Source organism: Mustela erminea, chromosome 12 (genome assembly GCF_009829155.1).
Source record: "Mustela erminea isolate mMusErm1 chromosome 12, mMusErm1.Pri, whole genome shotgun sequence".
NCBI classification, from domain to species: domain Eukaryota; kingdom Metazoa; phylum Chordata; class Mammalia; order Carnivora; family Mustelidae; genus Mustela; species Mustela erminea.
In genome coordinates, this window is record NC_045625.1 from 76733412 (window position 1) to 76759444 (window position 26033).

General features: G+C 46.6%; 1 protein-coding gene and 1 long non-coding RNA gene across 3 annotated transcripts in view; one reads left to right on the forward strand and one right to left on the reverse strand.

The window, feature by feature from the left end:
- PCSK5 (proprotein convertase subtilisin/kexin type 5) overlaps positions 1-26033 on the reverse strand; it is a 449406-nt gene that overhangs the window by 23628 nt on the left and 399745 nt on the right. Inside the window, exons 25-34 of one of the 2 annotated variants that reach the window (XM_032308750.1) lie at positions 25464-25506; positions 22385-22521; positions 21378-21578; positions 16877-16954; positions 12548-12631; positions 10564-10759; positions 6766-6983; positions 5486-5722; positions 2226-2456; positions 551-728 (exon numbers count right to left, since the gene is read on the reverse strand). In XM_032308750.1, coding sequence (XP_032164641.1) covers positions 551-728; positions 2226-2456; positions 5486-5722; positions 6766-6983; positions 10564-10759; positions 12548-12631; positions 16877-16954; positions 21378-21578; positions 22385-22521; positions 25464-25506 — 1603 coding nt within the window. The remainder of the gene's footprint in view (positions 1-550; positions 729-2225; positions 2457-5485; positions 5723-6765; positions 6984-10563; positions 10760-12547; positions 12632-16876; positions 16955-21377; positions 21579-22384; positions 22522-25463; positions 25507-26033) is intronic. The other variant, XM_032308751.1, reaches the window with a different exon arrangement.
- LOC116571054 overlaps positions 1-26033 on the forward strand; it is a 72681-nt gene that overhangs the window by 10284 nt on the left and 36364 nt on the right. The gene's annotated exons all lie outside the window — the stretch shown is intronic.

Sequence of the window (26033 nt, forward strand, 5' to 3'; positions counted from 1 at the left end):
ATGTTCCGCATACCTGGCTTAGATCTCACCTAAATCTGATCAGAACAAATCCTAATGCAGAAGAAGAAGAACCTATATTTATGGTTTCAGACTTCTCTAAGGGAAGAATGCTTTGCCTCTGCCTTTACCTTCAAATTAGTAACGAAGTGTGACCCGTGATTCTAACTTGATGATCGACCCTTCATGTTACCTCACTGGGTCACTCTGCCTCTCCCGTGTCCTCGTCCATTACTATGAACTAGCTGAAATATTTTTTTTTAAGATATTTATTTATTTAAGTAATCTCTGCACCCAACATGAGGCTCAAACTCATGAACCTAAGATCAGGAGTCACGTGCTGTATGGACCGAGCCAGCCAGGTGCCCCTAGCTGAAAGCCTTTAGAGATCAGTAGATCTTGGGTGGACTCTCATCTTTATTTCTTCCTAGCACTGAGACGTCAACCCGGTATTATATGACTTAACTTCCTCATCTGCAAAATGGGTTTGCCGGTAGCGCTGCCCAGAGTGGTTTTGGGGTTCAACGAGGGAAGCATGCATTGAGCGCCTTACCCTTCCCTGCACTGCAGCAGGCACTCCTTTTCCAGCTGGAACGAGCCTGGGTGGCAGGAGAGGCACTGTGTGCTGTGTCTCCCTTCACACGTCCTACAAGAGCTGTGGCAGGGGATACATCGGTGGCTGTCCTCATCAGCGTAGTAGCCCTCGGGACAGTCCTGCACACAGGTCGTGTCTGCCAAGGAAGGAAAAGAGTCTGTTTTGGTATCAGGTATGACGCATGTCTGCAAAACCTCCTCTGCGCTCGCCATGGTTCACCATGGCGGGAGGGGAGGGTGCAGGAGGAGTGAGACAGTGTCCTTGAGAGTGTCTTGCTTCTCAGGTTTCCTGGGTTAGGGAGACAGATGCTAACCCTTTCTAGGTCATCAATACACTCATCTCTTCCTTCCCTCTCTCCCACACCCCTCCACTGCTCTTTCTTCTAGCTGAGTGAACTTCGTTTCATTTTCTTTCTTGCATACGTGTGTCAGCCCAGTCACCTGGAAACCTGAGGGCATTGATTCACATTGGTGATAACCTTCCAGTATGATCTGCTGGAGGTAGTTAACCTCAGACCACACCAGATTTCAGGAAGATTCATTTATCTCTGGATGCAAAACCCAGGGGAAATTTTGATGAGGGGCTGCTTATCTGCATGATTGTAAAGTGTCTTTCCACACACTGCTTGTTACTCGCAACGGAAAACAGTAACTAAGCAGCAGAGACCCTGGCCAGCACTCTGAACAGGTGACCACAGCTTCACGGGTGAGGGGCAGGTGGCATCCTGGATCTCCACGGGGACATGACATCACCTGTGGAGTATTCTGGCTGAGAAAGCATCATCTCCATCTAGTCATAGGAAACCTCACACAGACTCCCATAGAGAGATAGGGACCGTATTCTTCTAAAATGTCAATATTCTAGGGGTTCCTGGGTGGCTTAGTAGGTTGGGCCTCTGCCTTTAGCTCAGGTCATGACCTCAGGGTCCTGGGATCGAGCCCTACATCGGGCTCTCTGCTCAGCAGAGAACCTGCTTCGCCTCTCTCTCTACCTGCCTCTCTGCCTACTTGGGATCTCTGTCTGTCAAATAAATAAATAAAATCTTCAAAAAATAATAAATCATCAGTATTCTATAGAAAAAAATGTCTGTGGAAATGATTCAGATTAAAGGGGGCTACAGAGACCCGGGAACCGAAAGCAATACCTGATTGGAGACGGGATCCTGTTCTCAGGGAAATGGCCAAAATTATAAAACAGGTGATATAGTGAAGTACTGATGTTAAATTCACTTACATCAACAGCCATACCATTGCTATGTCAAAAAGCATCCCTAGTTGAGGAAATACATATTAAAGTATTTATGCGAAAGGAGCCACGCTCTGTATATCACCTCCACAGATGGCCAGGAAGAAATTCTTTGTGGATGATGTAGGCACACACGTTGAAAGAGATGAGAGCGAGCTCACAAATGATGAAGCAAACGGGGCGTCTGATTAGCAGTGGGCATGGTGGGTGAAGGGCACATGTGTGACGTCCTTTGTACTTTTGTCTTTTCTGTAGTTTTGAGAATTTTCCAAATAGGAAGTGAAAAATTAGAAGGACACCAAACATCTACTAGGTGCCAGGTGATATGGAAGGTAGTTTCCCAGATGCAGGGGAGGAGAGAGCCCCCCTCAGAGGACACGTGACTCACTGAGAAGAAGATGGTCCCTCAGGCAGGCGTGACACTGGTCCTCAGTAGGCCCCGTGCAGCGGAAGCACTTGGCATGGCAGGGCTTGCATCCCAGAGCCTCTACGTCCCAGTACTCAGAGGGAGTGCATTCCTTGTGAGGCACACAGTCCCCGTGGTGGTTGACCAGGAGACCTTCCTGACAGGTCACACAGGTCCCGGGGGATGAGCAGGTCTGGCAGGACTTGTGACAATCTGTGGGCACAAGACCAAGGGGGAGAGGATGAGGGTGTCCCTGGAAGGCGTGTTCACACTTCTTCCTCCTTCCTTTCAGAGATTTCCAGGACTCTGGACTAGGGCATGGGGCACCACCAAGTTGGGTAGAGCCTTGGACTCTGGATAGAGCATTCTTGTCAAATGAGAAGAAAAATGGCTGTTTCATCTCTGTAGTATCTAGAGAACCCCTTCTTGCCAAATCCAGAAATATTAGACTCAGTGTAGTTACCAGAACTGCAACAGAATAATAAGCAGTTCTGTAGGGTGTGGTCACACTCCGGTCTGTGGCCTGCTCACCCCATAACTCTAACTGCCGTCCTCCATTAATCCTCCCAGAACACCCTGCGCTTATCACGAACAACAGTTGTTGGGATGTACTGTAATAACCTGTGGATCAAAAAAAGGCCTCTTGTATTCCAGTGAGAGGGCTTGGCTTGTAACAGGCACTCAGTAACTTTTTGTTAGATAAAATCAAAACGGTTCATTCCTACCTCGGGGTTTTAGCCATTGCTGTTCCCTCTGCCTAGAGTATCTGTGTGGTTCTCCTCGATACATGTGTGGATTATATTTTCAGTGATGTCTTCAGGCAGCCTTTGCTCTAATTTCAACTCCATCCTGCCCAACTTACTCTTCCCCTGCCCTGACTTTTCCTTTTGACTTACTTTTTTAGGGTCTGTCTTCCATGTGCTCACAGCACATGGGAGGCCCCCAATGAGTATTTACTGAATAGAATAGACACCTAGAGCAGGACATTGAGGCTGAAGGTACCAAGTCACTTGGCTGGAAATGGACAGGGTTAGGAGTTGAACCGAGGAGCTTAATCAGAGCTCCTGCTATTTCTGCCCCAGTGCCTTGGGATAGGTGTGGGATTCTTAGAGGTGCCTCTGCTGTCTCATAGAGGATAATTTGGGGGATCCAAATGGATCACAAGTCCTGTGGTTCTTAGAGAGGAGATCCTTCTTACTTCTGGATGCTTCTCCACATCCACCTAAATCTTAAGTTTTCAGGTCAGGTCCTTTATTTCTTCTCTCTGGAAAGACCGGTGGTCACCCTATTTCTTCTAGTACCAGCTTCCCTCAGCCTGACTTTGGACTGGTGGAAGGAGTCATTGCCTTTAGTTAGTTCCCAACAGTTGAGTTGGTCTGAGGGGAGCCCAGACATCCATATATATATGAAATAGAAAATATTTATTTTTATATATAATTAATATATACTTAAATATAATTTATACTTATATTCATATTACATATTATATATAATTTAAATATAAAAATATAATTTTATTATATTAAAATATATAAATATATTTTACTATATAATATATAAATATATTATATAAAATATATTTTACTTTATATATATTATATATAACATATATAAATATATTATATATAACAAAATATATAATAACCATATTATTAAATATAACTAATATATTTATTATATAATACTTATATAAATATATATGATATATATAGGATATATATATATATGTGTGTGTGTGTGTATTTTTTTTTTAAGCTCCCCAGGTAATTCTAATGGGCAACCAGGGATGGGAACCAAGGGCCTTTCTCAATGAGAAAATTAAGTCAGGTAAGTCAAGTAAATGAGGCCCACAAAGTTCTCTGTATGGCACATCACCAGTATTATTGAACACCAGAGAAAGGCCATAAACTGAGCCTCAGTTCCTGTCCAGGTACAGGCACGATGGCATGGCAGCCTTTGGCTGAGTTGCTGAACTTCTCAAGGAAACTGGCCCCAAGCTCTCTCCCACCCTGTCTTCTACCATGTTCTAGTCCATGGTCTTTCCTGGGGGGGCACGGACACTAAAGGGTGCCTTACATAAAACCCACAACGAGGTGGATCCAGATCCTAGGGCTGGAGCAGAAAGCTGTCAGGAGTCGGCTCTATCCCCACGTCCTGTGACATGGAAATCTTTCTTCTGAGTGCGTTCTAGAACATGGCTGCCCCGGGTTTCTCCTGCCCTGGCGCTCACCCTCAAGCTCCCACTGCTGTTGGGACCACCTCTGCAGAGCTGCCTAACAGTGCCTGCTTGGTGGCGACATGGGCCAAGTTAGCCCTGGCTGCCTAGCGGGAGCCGAATCGCTGGGACTCTGGAGAGGTTAGCCCAGGGCGATTCATTTAATGGAGAATTCTAATGATAGACCATTTATTTTTCCTGCTCTGCGGCCAACCGTTGATACGTAGGGAAAACATAAGGAGGCATCAACGAGAGCAGATCCTGCCTTGAACGGGTTGGGGTTGATGCGCTGAGTGTGGCGGGTGTCCCAGGGCAGGACCTGCTGAAGCAGGCGAGGAACCAAGGAGGGTCACCGCAGGGAGCAAACTGATGAGGGACCCAAGAGGCACCAAGAACACCCCCCCCCCGCCCCCCAAGGCACAGCTTTCCCTATGCTGCTGTCGCCCCTTAGCAGCTTCAAGGTTTAAGAAAAATAACCAGGGGCGCCTGGGTGGCTCAGTGGGTTAAAGCCTCCACCTTCAGCTCAGGTCATGATCCCAGGGTCCTGGGATTGAGCTCCACATCGGGCTCTTAGCTGAGCAGGGAGCCTGCTTCCCCCTCTCTCTCTGCCTCCCTCTCTGCCTACTTGTGATCTCTGTCTGTCAAATAAATAAAATCTTTAAAGAAAAAAAACCAAGACACTTCCATTGTGGGTGACTTGTGAAGGCTCGTGTCTGCTGTGAAGCTTCACACGGGAGTTCTTTTTGATCAGCGGATCAGAGCCATCAGAGCCTGTGTTGGGAGGAGGGTCAGCCTGACTTGTTCTCAAGAAAAGTTACCTGGTCAAAGCTGATGAACGATTCATTTAAAATTAATAATGAATTAGAGCAGATTCAAAAGTCTGCTTTCTTGAGCCGGAGGGACACGGGTGGGATGACAGCTCCGGGGCTGGAACCCCGCCGACCCCAACACGTGCTTTGTCTCAGCAGACACCCCTGTGGTGGCGGGTGCCCTGGGGATGCCTGGTCAGACTCGTGCAAGCCTTTACCTCGGCAGTCCTTAGTCTCTTTCTCATAGTAGGTTCCCACTGGACACTCGTCCAAACACCGCCCATCGTAGAGAACCAGGGATGGCTCGGCACAGAGGTCACAGTCATCCGCCGAGGGGCCACTACACTCCAGACAGTCTTCGTGGCAGGGGATGCACTTGCGTGTGTCCTCGTAGAAGCCGCGGGGACAGGACTGATGACACATATCCTGGTACAGGAAGGACTCAGGCATACACTCTGCAGGGAGTAGGAAGCAGCAAGTTACCCCCTCAGGCACAGGAAAGAGGAATTCCTTCCTTCTGGAGTGGACTAGCCTGTCCAGACCCCACTGGCTCCTACTAGAGTGTTCCGTGTCCCATGTGTGTGCCCCATGCCAAGCCTCACGTCTCTAAGCTTTGGGAGAGAAGACCATATACGGTGGCCTGGTGTTGGGTTTACAGCCCGAAATGATCTGCCCCTTAGAGGTGTAAAAAAATTGCAGTGATGGGGTAGACCAGCTATGGAAGAGCTGCTGGAGGTTTTGGTGAAAACCTGAAACGCAGGCTGTATTCAGTGCAAAAGCAGTTTAAACATTCTTGCATTAGTTACGTTTTCATTCCCTGGTAGGGTAGACCGGTGACATACACATAATTACTCAGTGGGAGGAATGCATTGTGGGTTTCTTTCATTTGTCTTCATTCTCTTATTTGGGGGGGAAACCAAGAAAACACTTTGGGTCACACCAAGAGAATCCCTTCAATAGAACAGCATCATTCAATGGGTCTTACTCTGGGGAGGAGATTAGCCCATCTTGGAGATAATTCTGGAGAAAGAACTCCTAGCCAGAGTGCTCTCCTGAGTCTGACTGTCTTCGCCTGAACTTCTCTTTCGTATCTTTTATAACAGTTGCATTTGTTTAGCTCATTTCTCTAGCTCCCTCTGTTTCCCTAATATCAGCCTCCCTATGAGATTTTGTGCTCAAAGAGGCAGGAACTACAGGTTCTTGTCTGAATTTCCAGCAGCTGAGATGACCCCTAAGTGCTCAGGACCCTTGTGTGGGAGAAATCCCACAGAAGCAGGGCTTTCGTTTGTCTTTGCTTGAAGCATCTGTAATGGCGAGGCTTTAATCTCAGCCTTGATTTCCTCAGTGATGGGCAGGGAGGTGGATCTATTTCAGTAAAGGTAAGGAGACTGGTTCCCTCCATTTTGCATGGACACCTCCCCCCCCCCACCCCCATAGTCGGTCCCCAGGAGCGGTGGCTTGGGAGAGCCACACTCTCCCCTGGGATGCTCCCACATACCTTTGCACGTCTTCTCATGGATGCAGTCCTGACACATCTCAGGGCAAGCCTTGCATACCCCCTCCACGGCCACGTGCCTCTCGGGGCAGGCTTCCCGGCATGCTCCCTGGTGCAGGGTGAGACTTCCTTGGCAAGAGTGGCAGTTGGTGGCATTTCCTTCACAGGTTCTGCAAGGAGCGCTGCAGGGCTTACATGTGCTGTCTGCTGCATAGAAGCCCCTGTGGGGAAGACAGAGCACAACTGGAGACGCTTTCCGGCTGGGGAAATGAATCATGCCTGGTGGCAGAGGGCTTGGGACTGAAGATGCTGGGAGGGCGGCTGCCACTGTGGGGCAGAACGAGGCGGTCAGATTTACGGAGGAAGGAGGTGTCAGAAGTCACATCTGGGAAGAGAAAGATGAATAGGATAGGTATTGTCCTTGTGAACGTGGTTGGTTTGAAAGCCACTTTTTTTTTTTTTTTAAGATTTTATTTATTTATTTGACAGAGATCACAAGTAGGTAGAGAGGCAGGCAGAAAGAGAGGGGGGAAGAAGGCTCCCTGCCTAGCAGAGAGCCCAATGCGGGGCTCGATCCCAGAACCCTGGGATCATGCCCCGAGCTGAAGGCAGAGGCTTTAACCCACTGAACCACCCAGGCGCCCGAAAGCCACTTTTGCTAATGTGTGCATAGTTCAGCCACCTTCTGGTTTCCCTATTTTGTCTCCCAATTTTTATTTTTATTTATTTATTTATTTTTTTAGAGATTTTATTTGTTTATTTGACAGAGAGAGCACAAGCAGGCAGAGAGGCAGGCAGAGAGAGAGAGGGAAGCAGGCTCCTTGCTGAACAGAGAGCCCGATGCAGGGCTTGATTCCAGGACCCTGAGATCATGACCTGAGCGGAAGACAGAGGCTTAACCCACTGAGCCACTCAGGCACCCCTGGTTTTTATTCCTTATTCCTTTTTTAAAAATTAGAGCCTATGTTAGAGTAGAAAATGCTTTTTATCCAATACATTTTTAATGAAAAAATTTCATTTACTAAATTACTGAATTTAGTTTTTGATATAAAATGTTCACTTAGAATTAAGTTAAAAAGTTACTTTTAAAAAGCTCAGAAGGTTTAATGCCCTATAAAATTAGAACCACTTTTGTTTTCGGCTGCTCTCAGCCAGTCTCCAGTGGCTTCTTCCAAACACACATGTAGAATGTTTGAACACAGTGTCAAACATATTTACAGCACAAACATATCCTACAAATATACAGGAAGATATATTTCTATGACTGACTTTCTTCCAGGTGGAGTCTGGTGTCTGTATATATTGGACCTCCTGGTGATTACATTATCATGCCATAGATTAATACTGACTGGCGAACACAGGACATATGAAAACCTCAAACTTTTCAAATAGATTTGGAAGATGAGGAAAAAATAGACAATTCCTTGGAAGAAAAAAAGCTGGAGGAAAGAGCTGGAACGTGCAGAAGCGGGAAAATCACAAACCAGTGTAGAGGATATGGACTTCGATGTCCTAGGTATCTATTACAGTTGTATTCTACAGTTTTCATTCTGTTTTGTCAGCTGTTGTCATAATAGTGCAAAACACCTCCAAACACATAACCCGTGTGTCTGTGGGAGGGCAGATCTAGGCTGAGCTTGTGCTCAAAGAGGCATATGTCATTGTAGGGGAAGCACATGTGCTTCTCAGTACGTGTACTACTCAGGCATGTACTCTGGGGGACAGAGGCTGTGCCCCGAGGTACACCCTGAATTCTGGTCTTCCTGTCCCTTTATCTTCCCTGGCACAGGGATCTCCTGGGGCACATTCTTTTCTTAGCCATGACAGAGAACAAGAGGGCAAGTTCATCCAAGCAAACAGGTTGTAAAGCTCTGCTTCCCTTCCGCTAACAACCCGTTGGCCAAAGCAAATGAACTTGCCCGAAGTCAAGATCAAGGCAGTCCATTCAATGTCTGTGGAAGCTGCTGCAAAGTGACAAGTAGAGGCCATAGGTCCATGGAAGGGTGAAGAATTGTAGCAAATAACTCATCTACTAGAGTCCTTTTTGAATCAGTGCCCATGAGGCATCCTATACGGTCTCTTTACCTGACTTTTTTTTTGTTTTTTTAAAGATTTTATTTATTTATTTGACAGAGAGAGATCACAAGTAGGCAGAGAGGCAGGCAGAGAGAGAGGAGGAAGCAGGCTCCCCGTTGAGCAGGGAGCCCGATGTGGGGCTCGATCCCAGGACTCTGGGATCATGATCTGAGCTGAAGGCAGAGGCTTTAACCCACTGAGCCACCCAGGCGCCCCTTTACCTGACGTTTTAATGAACTCATTCACATCTGTTTCCTCATTCCTTCAGCCCTTCTTGTATTTATTCAGGAAACAAAAATGTACTGAGTGTATCAGGAAGAAATAGGACGGGGGTGAATCAAGTTTATCTATCTTACGTAGTTTTACAGAAGAAAAATTGGAGAAGAAGCAGTTCAGTAGAAGAGAGGGAACCAAATTGTATCCAGATGAAAGCTAAGACCAGACTCCCTTATACAGTAGTATCTTAGCTTTCTGGGACCCCATGGAGAACCTTCAGTTGATTATAACTAAGCTTCTACTGTCAATTCTTACATCTAGCAGATGCGAACGATTTATCTGCAGAACAGAATTGAATATGCTTGACTTCTCCACTAGCCTGGAGGCTTCTCGAGTACCCTGACTGGTGTTTGCACCTACAGGATCTGCCTCAGTAGCGGATCCAGAAGCTAATGATCTACTTCTATCATAGGTCTTGTAACTCTAGCGTCAAGTTCCTTTAAACAGTGGGAAATTTCTAATTCGTCCAAATAGATTCTGTTGGTCACTCCCCCAGACTCCTTCCTCGCCTCCCTCTTTCCAGTCCTCCGGGCTGTCAGTGTTTGATTTTATTTGGGTGTTCGGGGTGATCTTGTGTAGCCGAAACTGATCCTTCTATTTCCATCCTTCTGGCCAGAGATCATTTTTGGAGCGTGGAAGGGATGCATTCTGGCTAATGAGATGTGAAGGGAAGTCGGTTTTCCGACTTCCTGCCTTTTCTGTCTCTGGTTGTTGCTGTGTAGGGTGGTGAGGTTTGGACACGGGGCAGACAGCGTGGCTCAGGGGCTCAGGGGATGGCAAGCTGAAGAAGATACAAGAACAAAATGGAAAGATTGTGGGTCTTCAACAAAGTGTTGGTTGCTGAGGTAACCAGTGCTGGATTTTAAGCTTTTTGGTTCATGCAATGAAAAACCCCACACTGTCTCAGTCATTCTACTTAGAATTTATGTTGCTCGTCACCAGAAGTTCCCAGATGCAGTTTTCCAGGTGCCGTTTCCACTTCCTTTTTACATCCTGGAGGTGGAACCATTGATGGGGAGAGAAAAGGAATTATGAACCAAAGGACTGAGGAAACCATGAGGAATCCATAAGTAATTTAGCAGGTCTGATTCTGTATTTATTATTTATACCTCACACCTCACCTACTGCAAATGTTTAAGAAGAGGTTCCTGTATTTGCAGCCCTAACTTTGGTCATGGAAGAAAGACAACTCCTCGATCACAGCCACAAGGCGGAAGAAATGCGTATTTTCACAAAAGTCAAAAACATACGTATCACAGTCCTGAGGGAGAAGTGTGCACGCTTTGGCTGCTATGGCCAATAGCGATGTCATCCAGAGTCACAGGGGGACACGTCCCTAGGCTCTGTCACCGGGGATGGGGAGGCGTTCCTGGTCCAAGAAGGAATTGCCCTCTAAATGCCATAGGGGAATGAACCAGAGCCGGACGAGAAAGGCAGAGGGACACTTACTCAGGGCACCTGGTGTAGCACCTGCCTTTGTGGAGGACGAGAGGAAAGTCTGGTGATGTCTGGCACTTTCTGCAGAGATCGGCTCCAGAGCAGGAGACACAGTCCTCTGTACAGTTCTCGCAGCTTCCACTCCTCGCCGAGGGCCACGTGCCTTCGGGGCAGGAGGAGACACAGGCCTGGGCCAGCAGATATGTGCCTAGAAACCCAGGGAAGAAGGCAGAGTGGACAGAAGGTCATCCTGTGTCTGGTCCAAGGGCACTTGTGTCTGCACAAAGGACGGATGACCCACAGCAGCCCAAACTCCTTTTTGGAGCCTCTGCAAAGACCCAAGGATGTTGACTATTTATTTCTGACAATCGCAAGTACTTACTAGTGATTTTTGGTCTCCCACATTCAGTTTGATCGCCAGAAAGGAAATCAACAACAGAGGTTTTGCCCATTTCTTTCTTTCTGTTTTTAGCATTTATTTGAGAGAGAGAGAGAGAGAGAGCGCACGATGGGGGTGGGGAGGATCAGAGGGAGAGGGAGAGGCAGGCTCCCTGCTTGATGTGGGACTTGATCCCAGGACCCCAGATCATGACCTGAGTTGAAGACAGATACTTATCTGACTGAGCCACCCAGGTGCCCTCTTGCCCTGTTTCTTTTACTCTCCTACTGATACTGGTGCAGATCTCGAGGGGGCTTCCTTCTGTCCAATTGGTCTGTTAACACCTTTGTCCACATGTAAGGCACATGTGCAGCCCTCTAGAGTCTATTTTTCTGCTTCTGGAAGCCTCTCCTGCTAGGCCGCTAACCCAGTGGCAACTCTTCCATCCAGCACCACCTGGCGTGGACGGTCTGTCTACTTATTTTTAATTGAAAAAAATCAGATATCATCATTATTGAAGAAAACTTTTGTAAAAATCACCCTTCATTCCCAAATCCCAAGAAAATTCCTTCAGTTTTTGGTTGTAAACGTTTATATTTCATAGGGGTAGAGTCAGGGCACACCTGAAATTTTAAAGTTTGCATCCCATTTCACGATGAACACTGCGCCTTCCAACACCAAGACCACGTTCATGGTCACTTTTAATTCTTAAATTCTCACTGTTAATGAACCATGTTCATAAAATATCCCCCGAATTCAGGGGACTTGCTATTTCTAATGTTTTGTTATTACAGACGATGAAGCAGTGCATCTGTTGACCTGTTGTTGTTTTTTTGGATGGGGCCCCTGGGTGGCTCAGTCAGTTGGGCGTCTGTCTCCGGCCCAGGTCATGATCCCGGGGTCCTGGGATTGAGCCCCGCATCAGGCTCGATGCTCAGCGGGGAGCCTGTTTATCCCTCTCCATCTGCCCCTCCCCCCTGCTCTTGCTTATGCTTTCTCACGCTCTCTGTCAACTAAACAAACCTTAAAAAAAAAAAAAAAAAAAAAAGTCGTTCTTGGGTTTTTTTCTTCCCTAAATTCAGAAATGAAGAAGGAAAGAAGAAGTAGGGTACTTACCTCCCCCCGGAGTCTCTACCCTCAGTTCTCTTGTTTTGGCTAATGTACTTTCAAGAGTAATGGAACCTCTAGAAATGTCAGATACCCAGAGACCCAGCAAATTCTGTGGCCAGATCAACAGATAACTTCATCATGCCTTTGGATAAGAACACTGATGTTTTTCTTCTCTCTCTCTCTCTCTTATTTGGTCCTTTGAAAGCTAGTTTTGTGTGTGTGTGTTAAGATTTTATTTTTAAGTAATCTTTATATGCAACATGGGACTCAAACTTACAACCCCGAGATCAAGGGTCTCTTGTTCTACCAACTGAACCCGCCGTGTGCCCCTGAATACCAGTTTTTTTGGAGGTCACTGTCTGGGTCCTGGCATTTTCCCAGAGGAGCCATTGTGATAGGAACAGTGAGAACTGGATCAAGTCCTGCAAAGCTTTTACATAAAGATGTCACATGAGTGACAGTGAAGTGTCTGGGCCACGGCCACCTCCTGTCATATTCCACACTGACCTTTTGGACATGAAGTGCACAGCGTCGCAGACTCATTGCAGGTTTTACAAGAAGGATGACAAGGCTGGTGTCCTCTCAAAATGTCTGTGTAGGGACAGAAACCGGAAGTCAGTGTTACAGCATTGGAAAGGTGTCATGGGTCATCTCGTCTTCCTGCCCAGAATAGAATCCCTTCAGTTTTGCATTGGCTAAACTCTGGTGCCCACTCATCACCCGTGCGGTGGACTTTGTGCACTTATTCATGTGTTTCATTCTTTTTTTTCTCTTCCTTCCAATTGATCATTAAGACGTGGTTTGCAAACTTCCAGTGACAGGAGAGCCTTAAATGCAGTGGGGTTGTTTAATCTAACAGGTGTTCCTTCTTTCACATATTAAAAATCTGTGGGAGTGTGTGCTTATGGGTATGCGTCATGAAAGAATTTTCTAGTTAAAGGTCATCACTTCTTTCCCCAAGATTTCTCTTCACTCCAAGATGATAACAGAATTCATTGTGTCTTTGTGGAGTAACTTTTTCTTTTTTTCTTTTCCTCCCTCCCTTCCTTCCCTCCTCTCTTTCCTTTTCTTTCTTTTTTTTTTTTTGTTCTTTGGAACTAGGTTTCAAAATCCGTCAATGTTTGGGTTTCTGTGTTCTTCAGAGTGACCACTGTGGAATGCAAACCTAAATTGATCTCCTCTCAAATCATCGTTAAACATTCACCTAATGGAGCCACCTGCGAGTTTTCTGGTTGGTCGGGTGGGAAGCAGGCCATCCCCGCTCAATACCCATCCACCTGGGAAACATTGGAGGTGTTTCTCTCTCCCTTTCCCCCCAAGAGCACTCCTTCGATGGCCAGGCTTTTCCCGAGAGTCAGCATGTCCGCGGGACAATTTCAGAGACCTACAGAACAGCCTTGTTGACATCACTCAATGAGGACATGAGATCTTGACCAAACCTCAGGAGCTGCTTGGGAATCAGCACGAGTCTCACGGGGGAAAATTAGAAAAAAAAAGATCTAGCTCAGGATGTGGGATAGGAATGATCTGGACCCCCAGTCGACGGTTGGCATCTTATGACTGCCCCCCCCCCTTCTGGCTCCTTCCAGCCCTTCCGAGAGTCGGTCTGACAAAGTGGATCCTGTAGGCACACCTGCCTTCAGAGCCCAGCTGTGCCACTTCTGGGAGAGTAACCATGGATACGGGAATTAAACTCAGAGAGTCCTATTTTCCACGTCTCTAGCATGAGAGCCAATGATCGTTCCCTTATAGAACTGTCGTGGGACGAAAGGAAACTGTGTATAACGCACATACACAGCGGCTCAGTAAATGCTAGACCTTCTGCTTCCTTCCAGTTTCCTCCTTGGGTACATACCTCCCCATTTCCCAAGCTTCCGCGTTAGTTCTCTCTCTTCTTCCCCTGTTCCATACCTGGAGTGGCCCTGGGAGGCAGTGCTTGGTTTCTCTGAAGGTGCCATGGTGAATAAGCTGCTGAGATTAGCTACTGAGGAAACTAGATCCCCAGGTAGGGAGGTAGACAGATTGGCATGGAGGTAGATACACATGTGTAGACATAAAGGATCATCCTACCACGCTAAGTGGCAGTTCTCTTCCTAGTCTGGAAGGAGAAACATGCCTTGGTTTTCCAGGAGACTGACTCACTGCTGTACTCTACCTGGGCAGAGCTGTTAAGAGCTCAGTTAGCCTTGGGCAGAGCAGAGCCCAGGGCAGGATTCCCGCAAAAGACAACAGGAGGCCACAAGACCAACTGTCTCCCTGAAGGCCTTTTTCACCTGACAGCCTCACATAACCCAAAAGAGAAGGTGGCAGAGTGAGCAACAGGTCCCTTGCCAACATCAGTCCTCGCTAATCCCCAGGGAGATGCGGATCAAAACTGCAGCGTGAGAGCATCTCACACCTGTCAGCTGGGCGAGGCTGGAGAAGACGTAGCCAGCGTCAGTGAGGACGTGGAGGAAAGGGGACGCTTGTGCACCGCTGGTGGGGCTGGAAGTGGGGAGAGCCACTGTGGCAAACAGTGCGGAGGGTCCTCAGAAGATGAAAAATGGAGCTACCCCACGATCCAGCCATTCCACGCTGTGTATGTAACTGAAGGAAATGGAATCACTGTCTTGAAGAGAGACCTGTTCTCCCATGTTCATTGCAGCCTTGCTTACAAGAGCTGAGACACAGAAACCACTGAAGTGTCCATAGTTGGGTGAATGGATCAAGAAGATGTGCTGTATGTGTATAAAGGAGCACTATTTGGCCATAAAAAGGAAGGAAATGTTGCCATTTGCAACAAATTGATAAATCGTGAGCATTAGGCTAAGCGAAATATATCAGAGAGAGAAAGACAAATACTCTGCGATCTCACTTATACATGGACCTACAAGGAAACCAAACTCTTACAATAGATTGGTGGTTGCCAGGGGTGGGGGTGGGGTGGGGGAATGGGTGAAAGGGGACCAAAAGGTACAAACTTCCAGTTGTAAGATGATTAAGTACATGGTGTCTACAGCTAATACTGCTGTATATGGGGAAGTTGCTAAGAGACTAGCTCTTAAAAGTTCTCGCCACACACACACACACACACACAAGGTAACTGGGGGTGGTGGGTGTGTTAACCTTATGGTAGTAATCATTCTGCAATATATACATATATCAAACCATCACATTATACTTGTTAAGCGTGACAATGATATATGTCAATTGTATTTCAATGGAACTGAAAAAAACATAATGGCTGAGAGCAGTTCTTAAAAAATAATAGCAAAACAATATTTACCAGACACCTTGACAGTCTTTAATATTATTATATGTCTAGGCCAGGGGTTGAGTTTTTTTTGATTCAGTGTTTGAAATTTTTTATCTTTTTTTTTTTTAAAAGATTTTATTTATGTAAAGATTTTTGTTATTTATTTGACAGACAAAGATCACAAGTAGGCAGAGAGGCAGGCGGGGGAGGGGGGGAAGCAGACTTCCCGCTGAGCAGAGAGCCCGATGCGGGGCTCCATCCCAGGACCCCTGGGATCATGACCTGAACCCACTGAGCCACCCAGGCGCCCCAAAGATTTTATTTATTTATTTGAGACAGGGAGAAAGCACATGACTGAGCACACAAGAGTGGAGGGGAGGGGAGGGGCGGAGGAAGAGGGAGAAGTAGGTTCCCCATACAGGGGAGCCAGAAGTGGGGCTCTATCCTAGGACCCTGGGATCATGACCTGAGCAAGAGGTGGCAAACATTTAACTGAGCCACCCAGGCACCCCGATTTTATCATTTTTATACTAAAGTTTTTATTTAGAAATGAGTTTTAATGAATTTTCTCACATTTTTGTAATATATCTACGCATGTATTTATAATTAGCATCTCTCACATTCTGGCAGCTTGAGATTTTACTGGGACACACTAGATACAAAAATTCTGTAATGTCAGTGTATGTCCACTAGAGGGTGCTCTGTACACAGTTAACAGCAATTAAGTGTGGGCAAGGGATCATTGCCCGCCACAGGTTTTTATCCTAAAAGATTAGTGACTTAATCACAAGTATTTGACTTTGATCATAGTTTTTATTTTATTTCCACTCCAGAAATTCTGGACTGGACAAGACCTGGAAGGGAAAAAAAACAAAACACCTTGACCAAGAAAATGTAGTGTCTTGTCCTTTAGAAATGACTATAGCTAAACCATATAAAACAGGAGTTTTATTTAAAACAAACTTTAAAATAAGCAATACTCACACAGTTAAAAAAAATTTAAAAAATGAAGAAAGGGAATATATCATAAAGCATCCCTCCATCCTTTCTATATAAACTGTATTTATTCACCTTGTTTATCACATTTGTTTTGTTTCTGGTAATAATGTATTTGGGGGGCATGGCACATAAAGAACCCCCTCATTCTTGTTTGTGACTCCACAGCATTCCATTGCATGGATATATCAAACTTCATTTTTCTAACTGGTAACCGTTGGTGACCATTTAGTTTTTGTTTTTGGTTTTTTTTTTTTCCCCAATCTCTGCTATTTCAAATACTAGAGCAGTGACCAGGAAAGCCAAAGGTGCTTTTCCAGGCTATTACAGATCTGCAAGGACAGAGGCTTTTCTTGATAGCCTCTCCAGATATAACCAGTCAGCACATCAGGAACGCCCTTAAATGTTCCAGAAAGCTTCTCGGCTGAATTTCCTCCCAGTCTCTGGCCTCTGAGCACCAAGTTGTGGTTACCACCTTCTTTCTGTCTTTGTCTGAGGACTTCCGCACCCCCATATGCTCCTTAAAGTTCAGCTTCTCAGGTTGGTTTCTAGGTCACAGAGGCTTTTGATTTGGTGTGATGGTCTTTTCCCTATTTCCCTGTTACCTCTTTTGATTTGAAACTTCCGCCGTCGCTTCTGTGGAAGGCTCCTCGCCGAAGATGGGCTTTCAGTGGGCCCGGGCTCTTTGTTATTAAAAAAAAAAAAAAAAAAAGGCGTTTCATTTTTTTAATGCAAGAAAGATAAAGAAGGTTACTGCTGCCTATCACCTTACCACCCAGAAATGCGGGGTAGACATCAGCACGTGGGTTTCCCATCTTCATATTGAATGTGGGAGTAGAATCATGTATGTGCTTGTGTGTGAAATCATTTATGTCTTCTCTGTATATAGTACTGATCCTACATTTTGCATTTTTTAAAAAGATTTTATTTATTTATTTGACAGAGAGCACAGAAGCAGGGGGTGGGGAGCGGCTGGCAGAGGGAGAGGAAGCCCCATGTGGGACTCGATCCTAGGACCCTGGGATCACGACCTGAGCTGAAGGCAGATGCTTAACCTACTGAGCCACCGGGCACCCCTGAATTTGATATTATAAATTTTATAGGCATATTTTTTTGCTCCTAAAAGTCTTCGTATACACTATTTTAAATGGGTGATGTATTTGGATGAAACATAATTCACTTAATTTTGGGGGGTTATTATAAATGGAGCTGCTATGGACATCTTTATACACAGGATATAAAGGACTTTGCTTGGCTCCTAGGCATCTCAGCTACCACTCTTTGCTGTCTTCTTTTCGGGACTATTCTTCCCCAATCTAGCACACCCCCCAAAATACTTGATTTTGACAAGGAAGACTGTTTTGAAAGTGAACTAGTGTTTCCTGCGTTAAAACTGGGTCAGGTTAAAGGGCTGGGGAGTAGTTTAACTTTTATTGTGTCCTCTTCAGTCCTGGGAGCTTTATGTGTGTTCTTGCATTTGATTCTCAGAATGACCTTGGCTGAAGTAGTTCCATGTTCTTATTTTATGGTTTAGGGAATTAAGATTCGGACAGAATGAGTAACTTGTTCAAGGTCACACAGCTAGTAGAGAGCAGAGCCAGGGTTTGAATCCTGGTATGCTTATCTCTAAAGCCTATATCCACTAGAGAGACTTTTTGTAATTAATTTGGGTTTTAAAATAGTTTGGTTGAGGTCAAAGCAGTGGTGTACCGGTAAAATGGCTTTTTGGAACATAAGACAAAAAACTTGACTTGTAGTGTTTGCTGATTTCCGTGGTAAATACTCCCATCATAGCCGATGGTTTAATGATCCCCTATTGAAATTCCTGGGTATTTTACAATCAAGGCAAGTGCAGATGCGTGGTTCCTTCAGGGATCCTGTGGGCCAAAGGTTTAGTCATTTCCTCATCCAGAATCCCAGGTTTTCTTCACTGAGTTCTGATTGGATAATTAAATAAAAATGAGGTCCTCATTTCTAAGCGAGGCAACTGTATATATCTACAAAGTCCTTCTAAAAATCAGATTTTCGTGGCATCTTTAAAGCTCTCGAAGATTCAGTTACACACAGGCAATGTATCTCCCCACCACTGAGATTTATTTTTTGCACATGGCTCAGTGTTTGTGAGGGACTCTGGGAGTCCAGGCTTCCTCAGGGCACAGGAATCAAGATCAAAAGACAGGCTGGTGAGAAATTGTTAGGATGTGGTCAAAGATAAAAAGTTAATTCCCCGCGTCTGCGCTTTGTAGATTAAACTACCCTCGGACTATGTCATTAGAGCCTGCTACAAACACGGTTTTCATCGATGACGGAAATAGGTGGGTAGGGGAAATGTGCGGGAGTTATTCCTAGGACTTTCCGGCACTACCAGGGGGAAAACCACTTAAGAGAATCCAAATGATTTAACAGTCATAGAGTAAAGCGTTTCCATTCCCAACAGTGGTTTCAGGAAGGCAGCTGAATGCCCCAACATTTTCACCCACGGTCACCCTGTGATGCCCTGGTCATTAGTGGCCTGTTTCACATTGGGTCTGTGGCTGCCACGTGGGGATATTGGACTAGGAATCTCCAGAGGATATTACTGACTAGGACAGGGAATCTGGGAGGGATCCGTACTCTGGTGCGAGTGATTCTTTGCTGGCAGGAAGAGCAGAGTTGGGCGGCCATCTTTGGACATTACTCAGCCTTGGCTGAAGGACTTGCCGGGCATGGTCCAACGTGTAGGGAACTCGCCATCCTCAGACTGGGGCAGGAGGTGGTCCCACCGTATGCATAATTAACAAAGAATGATGGTCCTCTCATTCTGAGCAGCCACCTTATTAAGAGAGGGGTTCAGTGAAGTCCAGTTGGATTTGTATTTTAAGGCTATTTCCTCCCCACATGCTGGCACAGGCAATGGGGGCAGTCGTAGTCATTGGAGGCAAAGAAGAGGTGATTGTTTCCGCTGGGGGTGGTGTGGGTGAACTGAAGTTTGTCTCGTTTTACCTTCCTTATGTGGATCCAAGACCGGGTTGAAAAGCACAGCACCACCTTGCTGAGAGCACCTAGGCAGCTCTGTTCTTTTCAAATCCTTCTGTACATTGTCTGGGCTCCCACAGAGTTGACTCAGGATGACTGCAACCTGCTTAGCATCATCGTAAAGGGGTGGCTAATTAGCGACTTTTTCTGGAAACTTCTGCCCATCTATTATACCCCCAATCTTGTTTTGTTTGTTTGTTTTGCTTGTTGTTTTAAGAGCTAGAAGTCAGGGTACAGTTGTAGGCATTGGCTCCAATACTCGAGTCTGGGACTTTATGGAGTGCATTTCTCACTTACTGTCTACCTCAGTGGTGTCTAAACTCTGCCTGGGAAGCTGAGCTCCAGCCGTACCTTGCTCCGTGAAGAATGAGTCCTTCTTCCCTGTGAGTAGTCTGCATGTCTGATTTCCTAGATCATAGAAAGGTGCGGCCGTGCCATTGACTTTATTGCTTTTGTCCAGCCATGAGAAGCATTCGCATCTGCTTCCCGAATGCCTTATTAGTGCTGAATCCCCAAATGGACTAATTCCTTCCCTTCTTCAAAAACACTATATTTTGATAGTAGAAAGTGCAGAGGGCTGGGTGTGGTGCTCTGACAGAGGGGAACAATCAAGGCCTGATTTCTGCTTGTAGAGCGCGTAGTCCAGTTGAAAGGGACGTGTAATCATTTGGGGAATCAAATCTGCTCTGACTCTTGGCTCTCCGGCCCTTTTCATCATCTGGATGCCAGATAAAATACAGATGTTCTGAGCTAGGAGCACAGCACCAGACGACTTTCCTCTTGGCTTGCACTGCCTCTTAAATGCCTGAATGCCAGACAAACCCGTGTTCAGCCTTTGGGTCCAGCTATAATTCACGGAAGATAGCCCAGTCTGGAGTGAATGATTTTCTTCCCAGCTATGTCTCTGAAATTGGCCCGTGTTCTCCATGTCCTTTGGCTGCTGGGTTTGTGATGGTCCCTGAGCTGCTTTTCCTTTAAGTCTCATATGTGCCACGGTCATGGTGGACGGTCGCCATGGATGTCCCTCCGTGGACCCAGTGAGAGCCTCTCTCCTGCCCCTGGCCCTTCGAAGTCGTATCCTGAGCAGACCTCCACTGTTGCTGTACTGAAATGACCTTTTTAATAAATCCTTGCCTTGAAATAAACGGAGCGCATCTTTTGTTTTCATGAGCATCTCTTCATAGAATGTGAGTCAGATTTTTCCAGTAGGAAGAGGGTTTTGTGTTTTAACCCCTGGAGACACAGAGAGGTCATTGGAGCTTGCAACTACCTTGCAAGGAAGTCTGTGACTTTGGCTCCAGTGTGAGGAAGTCCATACAGAAGACGCAGGTAGGGATGAGCAGACGCAAGCCTTTAGTGTTAGACCGCAAGCTCCCACACCCTCCTGCCCCCATCAAAATCCCCACTTTCCCCATCTGCAGCTGGAGGGGGACTTTTATTTTATTTTACTTGAGAGGCAGCATGAGCCCCTGGGGGAGGGGGAGGAAAAATCTCAAGCAGGTTCCCCACTTAGCAGGGAGCTGGACTCCAGGCTCGATTTCCCAACGCGGAGATCATGACCTGAGCCGAAATCGAGAGTCCATTGCTTAACTGAGAGAGCCGCCCAGGTGCCCCTGGAGGGGGACTTTTAAAAGGCAAGCTTGAATGATGCTAATTTCTAAGCAGCAGCTGGAAAGATGGGCTGTCTCAGCTTAAGTTCTAATTCTTACGGGTCCTTCTTCCTTGTGTGACTGAAAAAGCCCACCTTTGCCAGTCTTTCTCCTTTGCCTTAGGTAGAAGCTATTCTGGATCTTTGAGACAATGGTCGTTGGGCCATTCTCCTCCATGACTCTGTTTACCTGCTCCGAGCTCTCCCCCACCAAACAGGAACTCACGGGCCACACCAACCATTAAGTTGCACTTCGGGCTTCCGTCCAAGTCAGACAGCCACCAGCCACAGCCTCCTCCCCTCTCCGACTCCAAGCTTTGGTTCACAGTCGTGCCTTCATCTCATTCAGGATATCCCAAAGGCAAGGGTTAAAGAGGGAGGGAAGGAGACCGGCAGAGAAGGTGGCTGGACACCTGCTCTCTCTCTCTCGCTCCCGCACATACCATTCCAGAATCTCCCTTCCACCTGGATCTGGGCCGGCCCCGCACACGTCCCCTGCCGCAGCTGCTGTCCTTCCCCGCAGCTGCTGCACTGCTGGTGTCCAAAGCCCGTGCAGGTCTCACAGGCCGGGTGGCAGCGCTCACACTGTCCCAGCTCTGGGTCGCCGTAGAAGCCAGGGCCACATCTCCTGACACAAGAGCCGTCTGCGGGAGAACACAGAGAGGGAGCATGGGGGTGGGTGCCTGGCGGGCTCGGCTGGGCGCCCTGTGCAAGGCCGGGTTCTAAACAGGCCAAGGGGAAACTCAGGAACATTCTTTGTTTGCATTTGTTTTTAAAGAAACCAAACTGGCATCAGCTTATTTCCACCAAGAAACATGTCTTCAATCCAACACGTCAGTCTGCTTTTAACCAAGCATGTAAGTTTGCTCCAGGGGTGAAGGGTGAAGGGCATTGAGCAAAGAACTTTGGATTCTCAGGGCCTTGGAGAAGCACGAATCAAACAAATCTCCGTGTAGAACCACGGAGGTCAGTGGGGGCTGATCCAGCAAAAATTCGGGAGCCTCTGGCCGGTAGTCCTTCCCCTGGAAGACCCCTAGAATGGTTCTTTCACAACCATCAGACCCAAACTGAAGACAAAAGGATCTTGTTGATCTTTAACAGTGCTTAGGGATATATAGTGTGGATTAAGTCCCCAGGAAAGAGTCATGGTTCTGAATATTCTAGGTGATTCAACATACCACCCCCCTGCCCCTGTCACTCTTGCATCCATCAGCTTGGCGATGTCGGACATGAATGAGCGACAGGCACTCTACTTCAGTAATAGAAGCAGATGGAAGTATTGCTAATACATTGCTAATGTTCATTTCCAAACCAAATTAAAATCCATCCTTGGACAAGAGGCACAGGAAGAGTGTGAAACCAGTCAAGCGAGTGCTCTCATTTCTGGGGGGGGGGCTCGGGAGCCTTGTCCTTCCTTTGTACCGCTACTCAGGTGGTACCTGCGGCTTACCCAGGAGAAAGAAGCCCTCTTCACACCAGTAGCACTGACGCTGGTCACAGTTGCCGCAGTTGGTCTCACACGCTTTGCATTCGGATTCTTCTCTGTAGGTCTTCTCAGGACAGGTCTTGTAGCAGTGCTGTTCAAACCTAGGGGGTAGGGGAGGAGGCAGAGTTTCCTCCATGAGGTGCATTGACGTTGTTTCTCTTTACCACCAGAATTTAATATCCTGACATCTGTCTACACGTCATTTTTAACAGGTACAGATATTTGGGTGTCAAGGACAAAAGCTTGGTCTTTGTGTGCTCACCAAACACGTCATTGGCCACTTCCTTCTGGACCCCGAGGACCCAACATCAGGGCAGCTGTCAAGAGCAGGGGAGTAGGAAAGGGGTCCCAGTGTTTATGGAGTACTGATGGTGCGTGAAGTCCTCATTTTAGCCTCCATGCGATTCCCAGATGGTAGCTATTATGTCTTTAATTTCTAGATAGGGGAACTGAGTCTCGAGGTAACAGGCTCAGAGTCCCATACATAGTCAAAGTCAGGCCTGGGATTTGAACATCTGTTCGTTCCGTCACATGGCAATGGGAAGGGGAGGTGACGTGGAGACCTCCCATCTCTGACTTGTAGAGCTGAATTGGAGAACTTTGGGAGTGTCTGTTAATCTGTGTTTCATTTACCCTAGTGCTCTGTGTCTCTCATTACCCAGGGAGTGATTCAGAGCTCACAAAGTACCTGGCTTCATCCTGGATTTTCTCACTCCCATTAAGGACATGGTCTCCACATGGATGTTTGGAAACAGCTCAGTGTTGAGTTCAAGTTATTTACCAAAATGTCTACTAGATTTTTTTTTAAATTATTTTGTTTTAAAAAGCTAGATTGTTAATATTAAGAATGAAGTGGCTTAGGTTTTATGTATTTATATTTTTAAGGATATTGTCCCTTCTCATTCTACAGTAGAATGTTGTATCTCATTTTTTTTAAACTTATTTTTTTAATTTTAATTTTTATTTACATATTTATTTTTGAGAGAGACACAGCATGCACAAAGTGGGGGAGGAGCAGAGTGAGAAGAAACCCCCCCCAACCTCCCTTCCCTACCCGCCCCCTGCTGAGCAGGGAGTCCAATGTGACACTCTTGATCTCAGGACCTAGGGATCATGACCTGAGCCGAAGCAGACGCTTAGCCCACTGAGCCAGTTAGCCACCCCAAATGTTGTATTCCAGACTCCACTGAATTAGGGGCCCGTTTGAAGGGGCTGACCTTTGCCCTTTGGTGAATTTCATAGCATCCCCGAAGTATCCACGGAAAGCTTTGTATTTCTTCATTAGCACCTTCTATGATACAATGTTTTATTCACTATCTTCAAAGTTACAAAACATTCTATAGGGTTATACTTGTGTGTTTCTGGAAACAAACATGGCATCCTTTACCCCCAGAGGTACTGGGCTTGTTCCTTCCTGTATTTGTTTCTCCAAGGGTTTTATGGGACCCGCTCATCAGTGGCCAGCGGTGCGCAGGCGCGGCTCATCGGGCTGGCTACAAGGTGGAACAGGGTCGGGACAGGGGAAGCAGGTGCAGGTGGAGGGCTGCGCTGTCTTGTCAGCTTGAGGAAGGATGCGATTACACCAGAGAGACGCAGACAATGAGGACCTAACAGGAGAATTCCTCACCTACGCCTTCCCCCCCCCCCCCACTTCTGCGTGGTGGTTATTTGAGTAAGTTCTCCTTCCTCGGTTCTTTGAGGAACATTCTGTGCCCCCGACCGTGTGTCCTCACCAAAGAGTGTTTGCATGTCTGCTGTTCGTCTCTGCCCGGGGTGGTCTGTGGCGGGCTGTGTGGTGGGTAAAGGCCAGCTATGAACACGCTGACAGATGGCTTTCTGCTCCTTTACTCGTCTGCTCTACCCTGCAGCAATCATGTCTGGGGCCTCTTCTCCGTCCCTCCTCCCCTGTTCTTGGAGCAGTAATTTAAATCAGTGGGTCAGGAATGTGTTGACACAGACAGAGTGCGGATAGAGAGCATCAGGCTACTCTCCCAGAGTTGAATGAAAACAATAAGCTTAGGTAATGATAAGGCTAACTGATTCTTTGTGATAAGCTTCAGCTTTCTGGGCTCCCCTTTCCCTCCCAAGCTCCTGACCTCTCTCAGCATCTTTTCTACCCATGACCATCCCTCAAAGGTGCTAGAGGCGAAAGGCAGTGTGGTAACAGGAGGAACCAGCCCACTTAAGTTGCGGTGACCTGAACCTGGATGCCCTCCCCCCACCCCCGCGCCCCCGCTGGCTTGTGGTGTAGCGTGAGGAAACCCACAGCCTCTCTGACCTTCAGTCTCTTCCTCTGGAAAGTAACGTCAATCTCATATCCTGGCAAGAGAGTTTGTGGAAAGGTGAAGAGAAGAATTGGTGGTGGGTGAGGCCATCACCCGGTTCTTAGTGTCACAGGGAAGAATTACATAGTTTATGTATTATCCGGGCCTTCTTTTTCTTCTCCCCTACCTTCTTTGCTTTTCTTCCAAGATAGGAACCGTGTGCCCTAGGAGGCCAACTAAGAAAGGAAGGGGAGGCGACATGGAAACCTCCCGTCTTTGACTTGTAGTGTTGAATTGGAGAACTTTGGCAGTGTCTGTTAATCTGTCTTTCATTTACCCTAGTGCTCTGTGTCTCTCGTTACCCAGGGGGTGATTCAGAGCTCATAAAGTACCTGGCTTCATCCTGGATTTTCTGACTCCCATTAAGGCCAAGGTCTCTATGCAGATGTTTGGAAATAGCTTGCTTGGGATCAGGTCTGTCATTAAGGTTTGTCCATGAACTGCAGGGTCTGAAAACTGGTAACCCATGGTGAGATTCCTAGACACCAGTGTCAGGTTGGGTGACTTCCAGGACCAAGAAAAAGAGGGCCTCCTTTGGAGGCAAGAAAACAGCTGGGCTCTTATTGCTAAATCCAAGAATTGTTCATTAATAGCCTGACAGGGCACAATCGCTTCTGGCTGCCCGGCCTCTTTGCTTTAATCACTGGATTGAGGATTAAGTCAGTATTGCTTAAACTGCAGGAAAGTTAGTGCCATGAAAAAATAAATGCCAGACTTACATGTAATACCCCGTAGTGCATGATGTACAGGTTCCTGGATTATCTGGAAGAAAATTATAATAATGAGACATACTAATTACCAAGAGTTCATCATTTGGCAAATGGGCTCTGGAAAATTTGTGGCTTGAGACAAATAATGTTTTGGAGGTGTTTCATGAAAGGGAACCTCTGGAAATGACATTTCAACATTTTTTAAAAAAGATTTTATTTATTTATTTGACAGACAGAGATCACAAGTAGGCAGAGAGGCAGGCAGAGAGAGAGGAAGGGAAGCAGGCTCCCCGCCGAGAAGAGGCGGGGCTCGATCCCAGGACCCTGAGATCATGACCTGAGCCGAAGGCAGAGGCTTTAACCCACTGAGCCACCCAGGTGCCTCCAGTTTATACCATTTTTAATTAATAGCATGATGTATGCTGTGATTTAGTTTTCTCAAAGCTAGTAGCCTAAGAGTCTCAGGAATGGTTGATTCTGATTTTCAAGGAAGTAGAGTCCCAAGCTCTTTGGTCTTCAAACTGCGGCTTGAAAAGCATCCACATTAAGCCCCTCCTGGCCTTTACCGAGGGAGAGGCA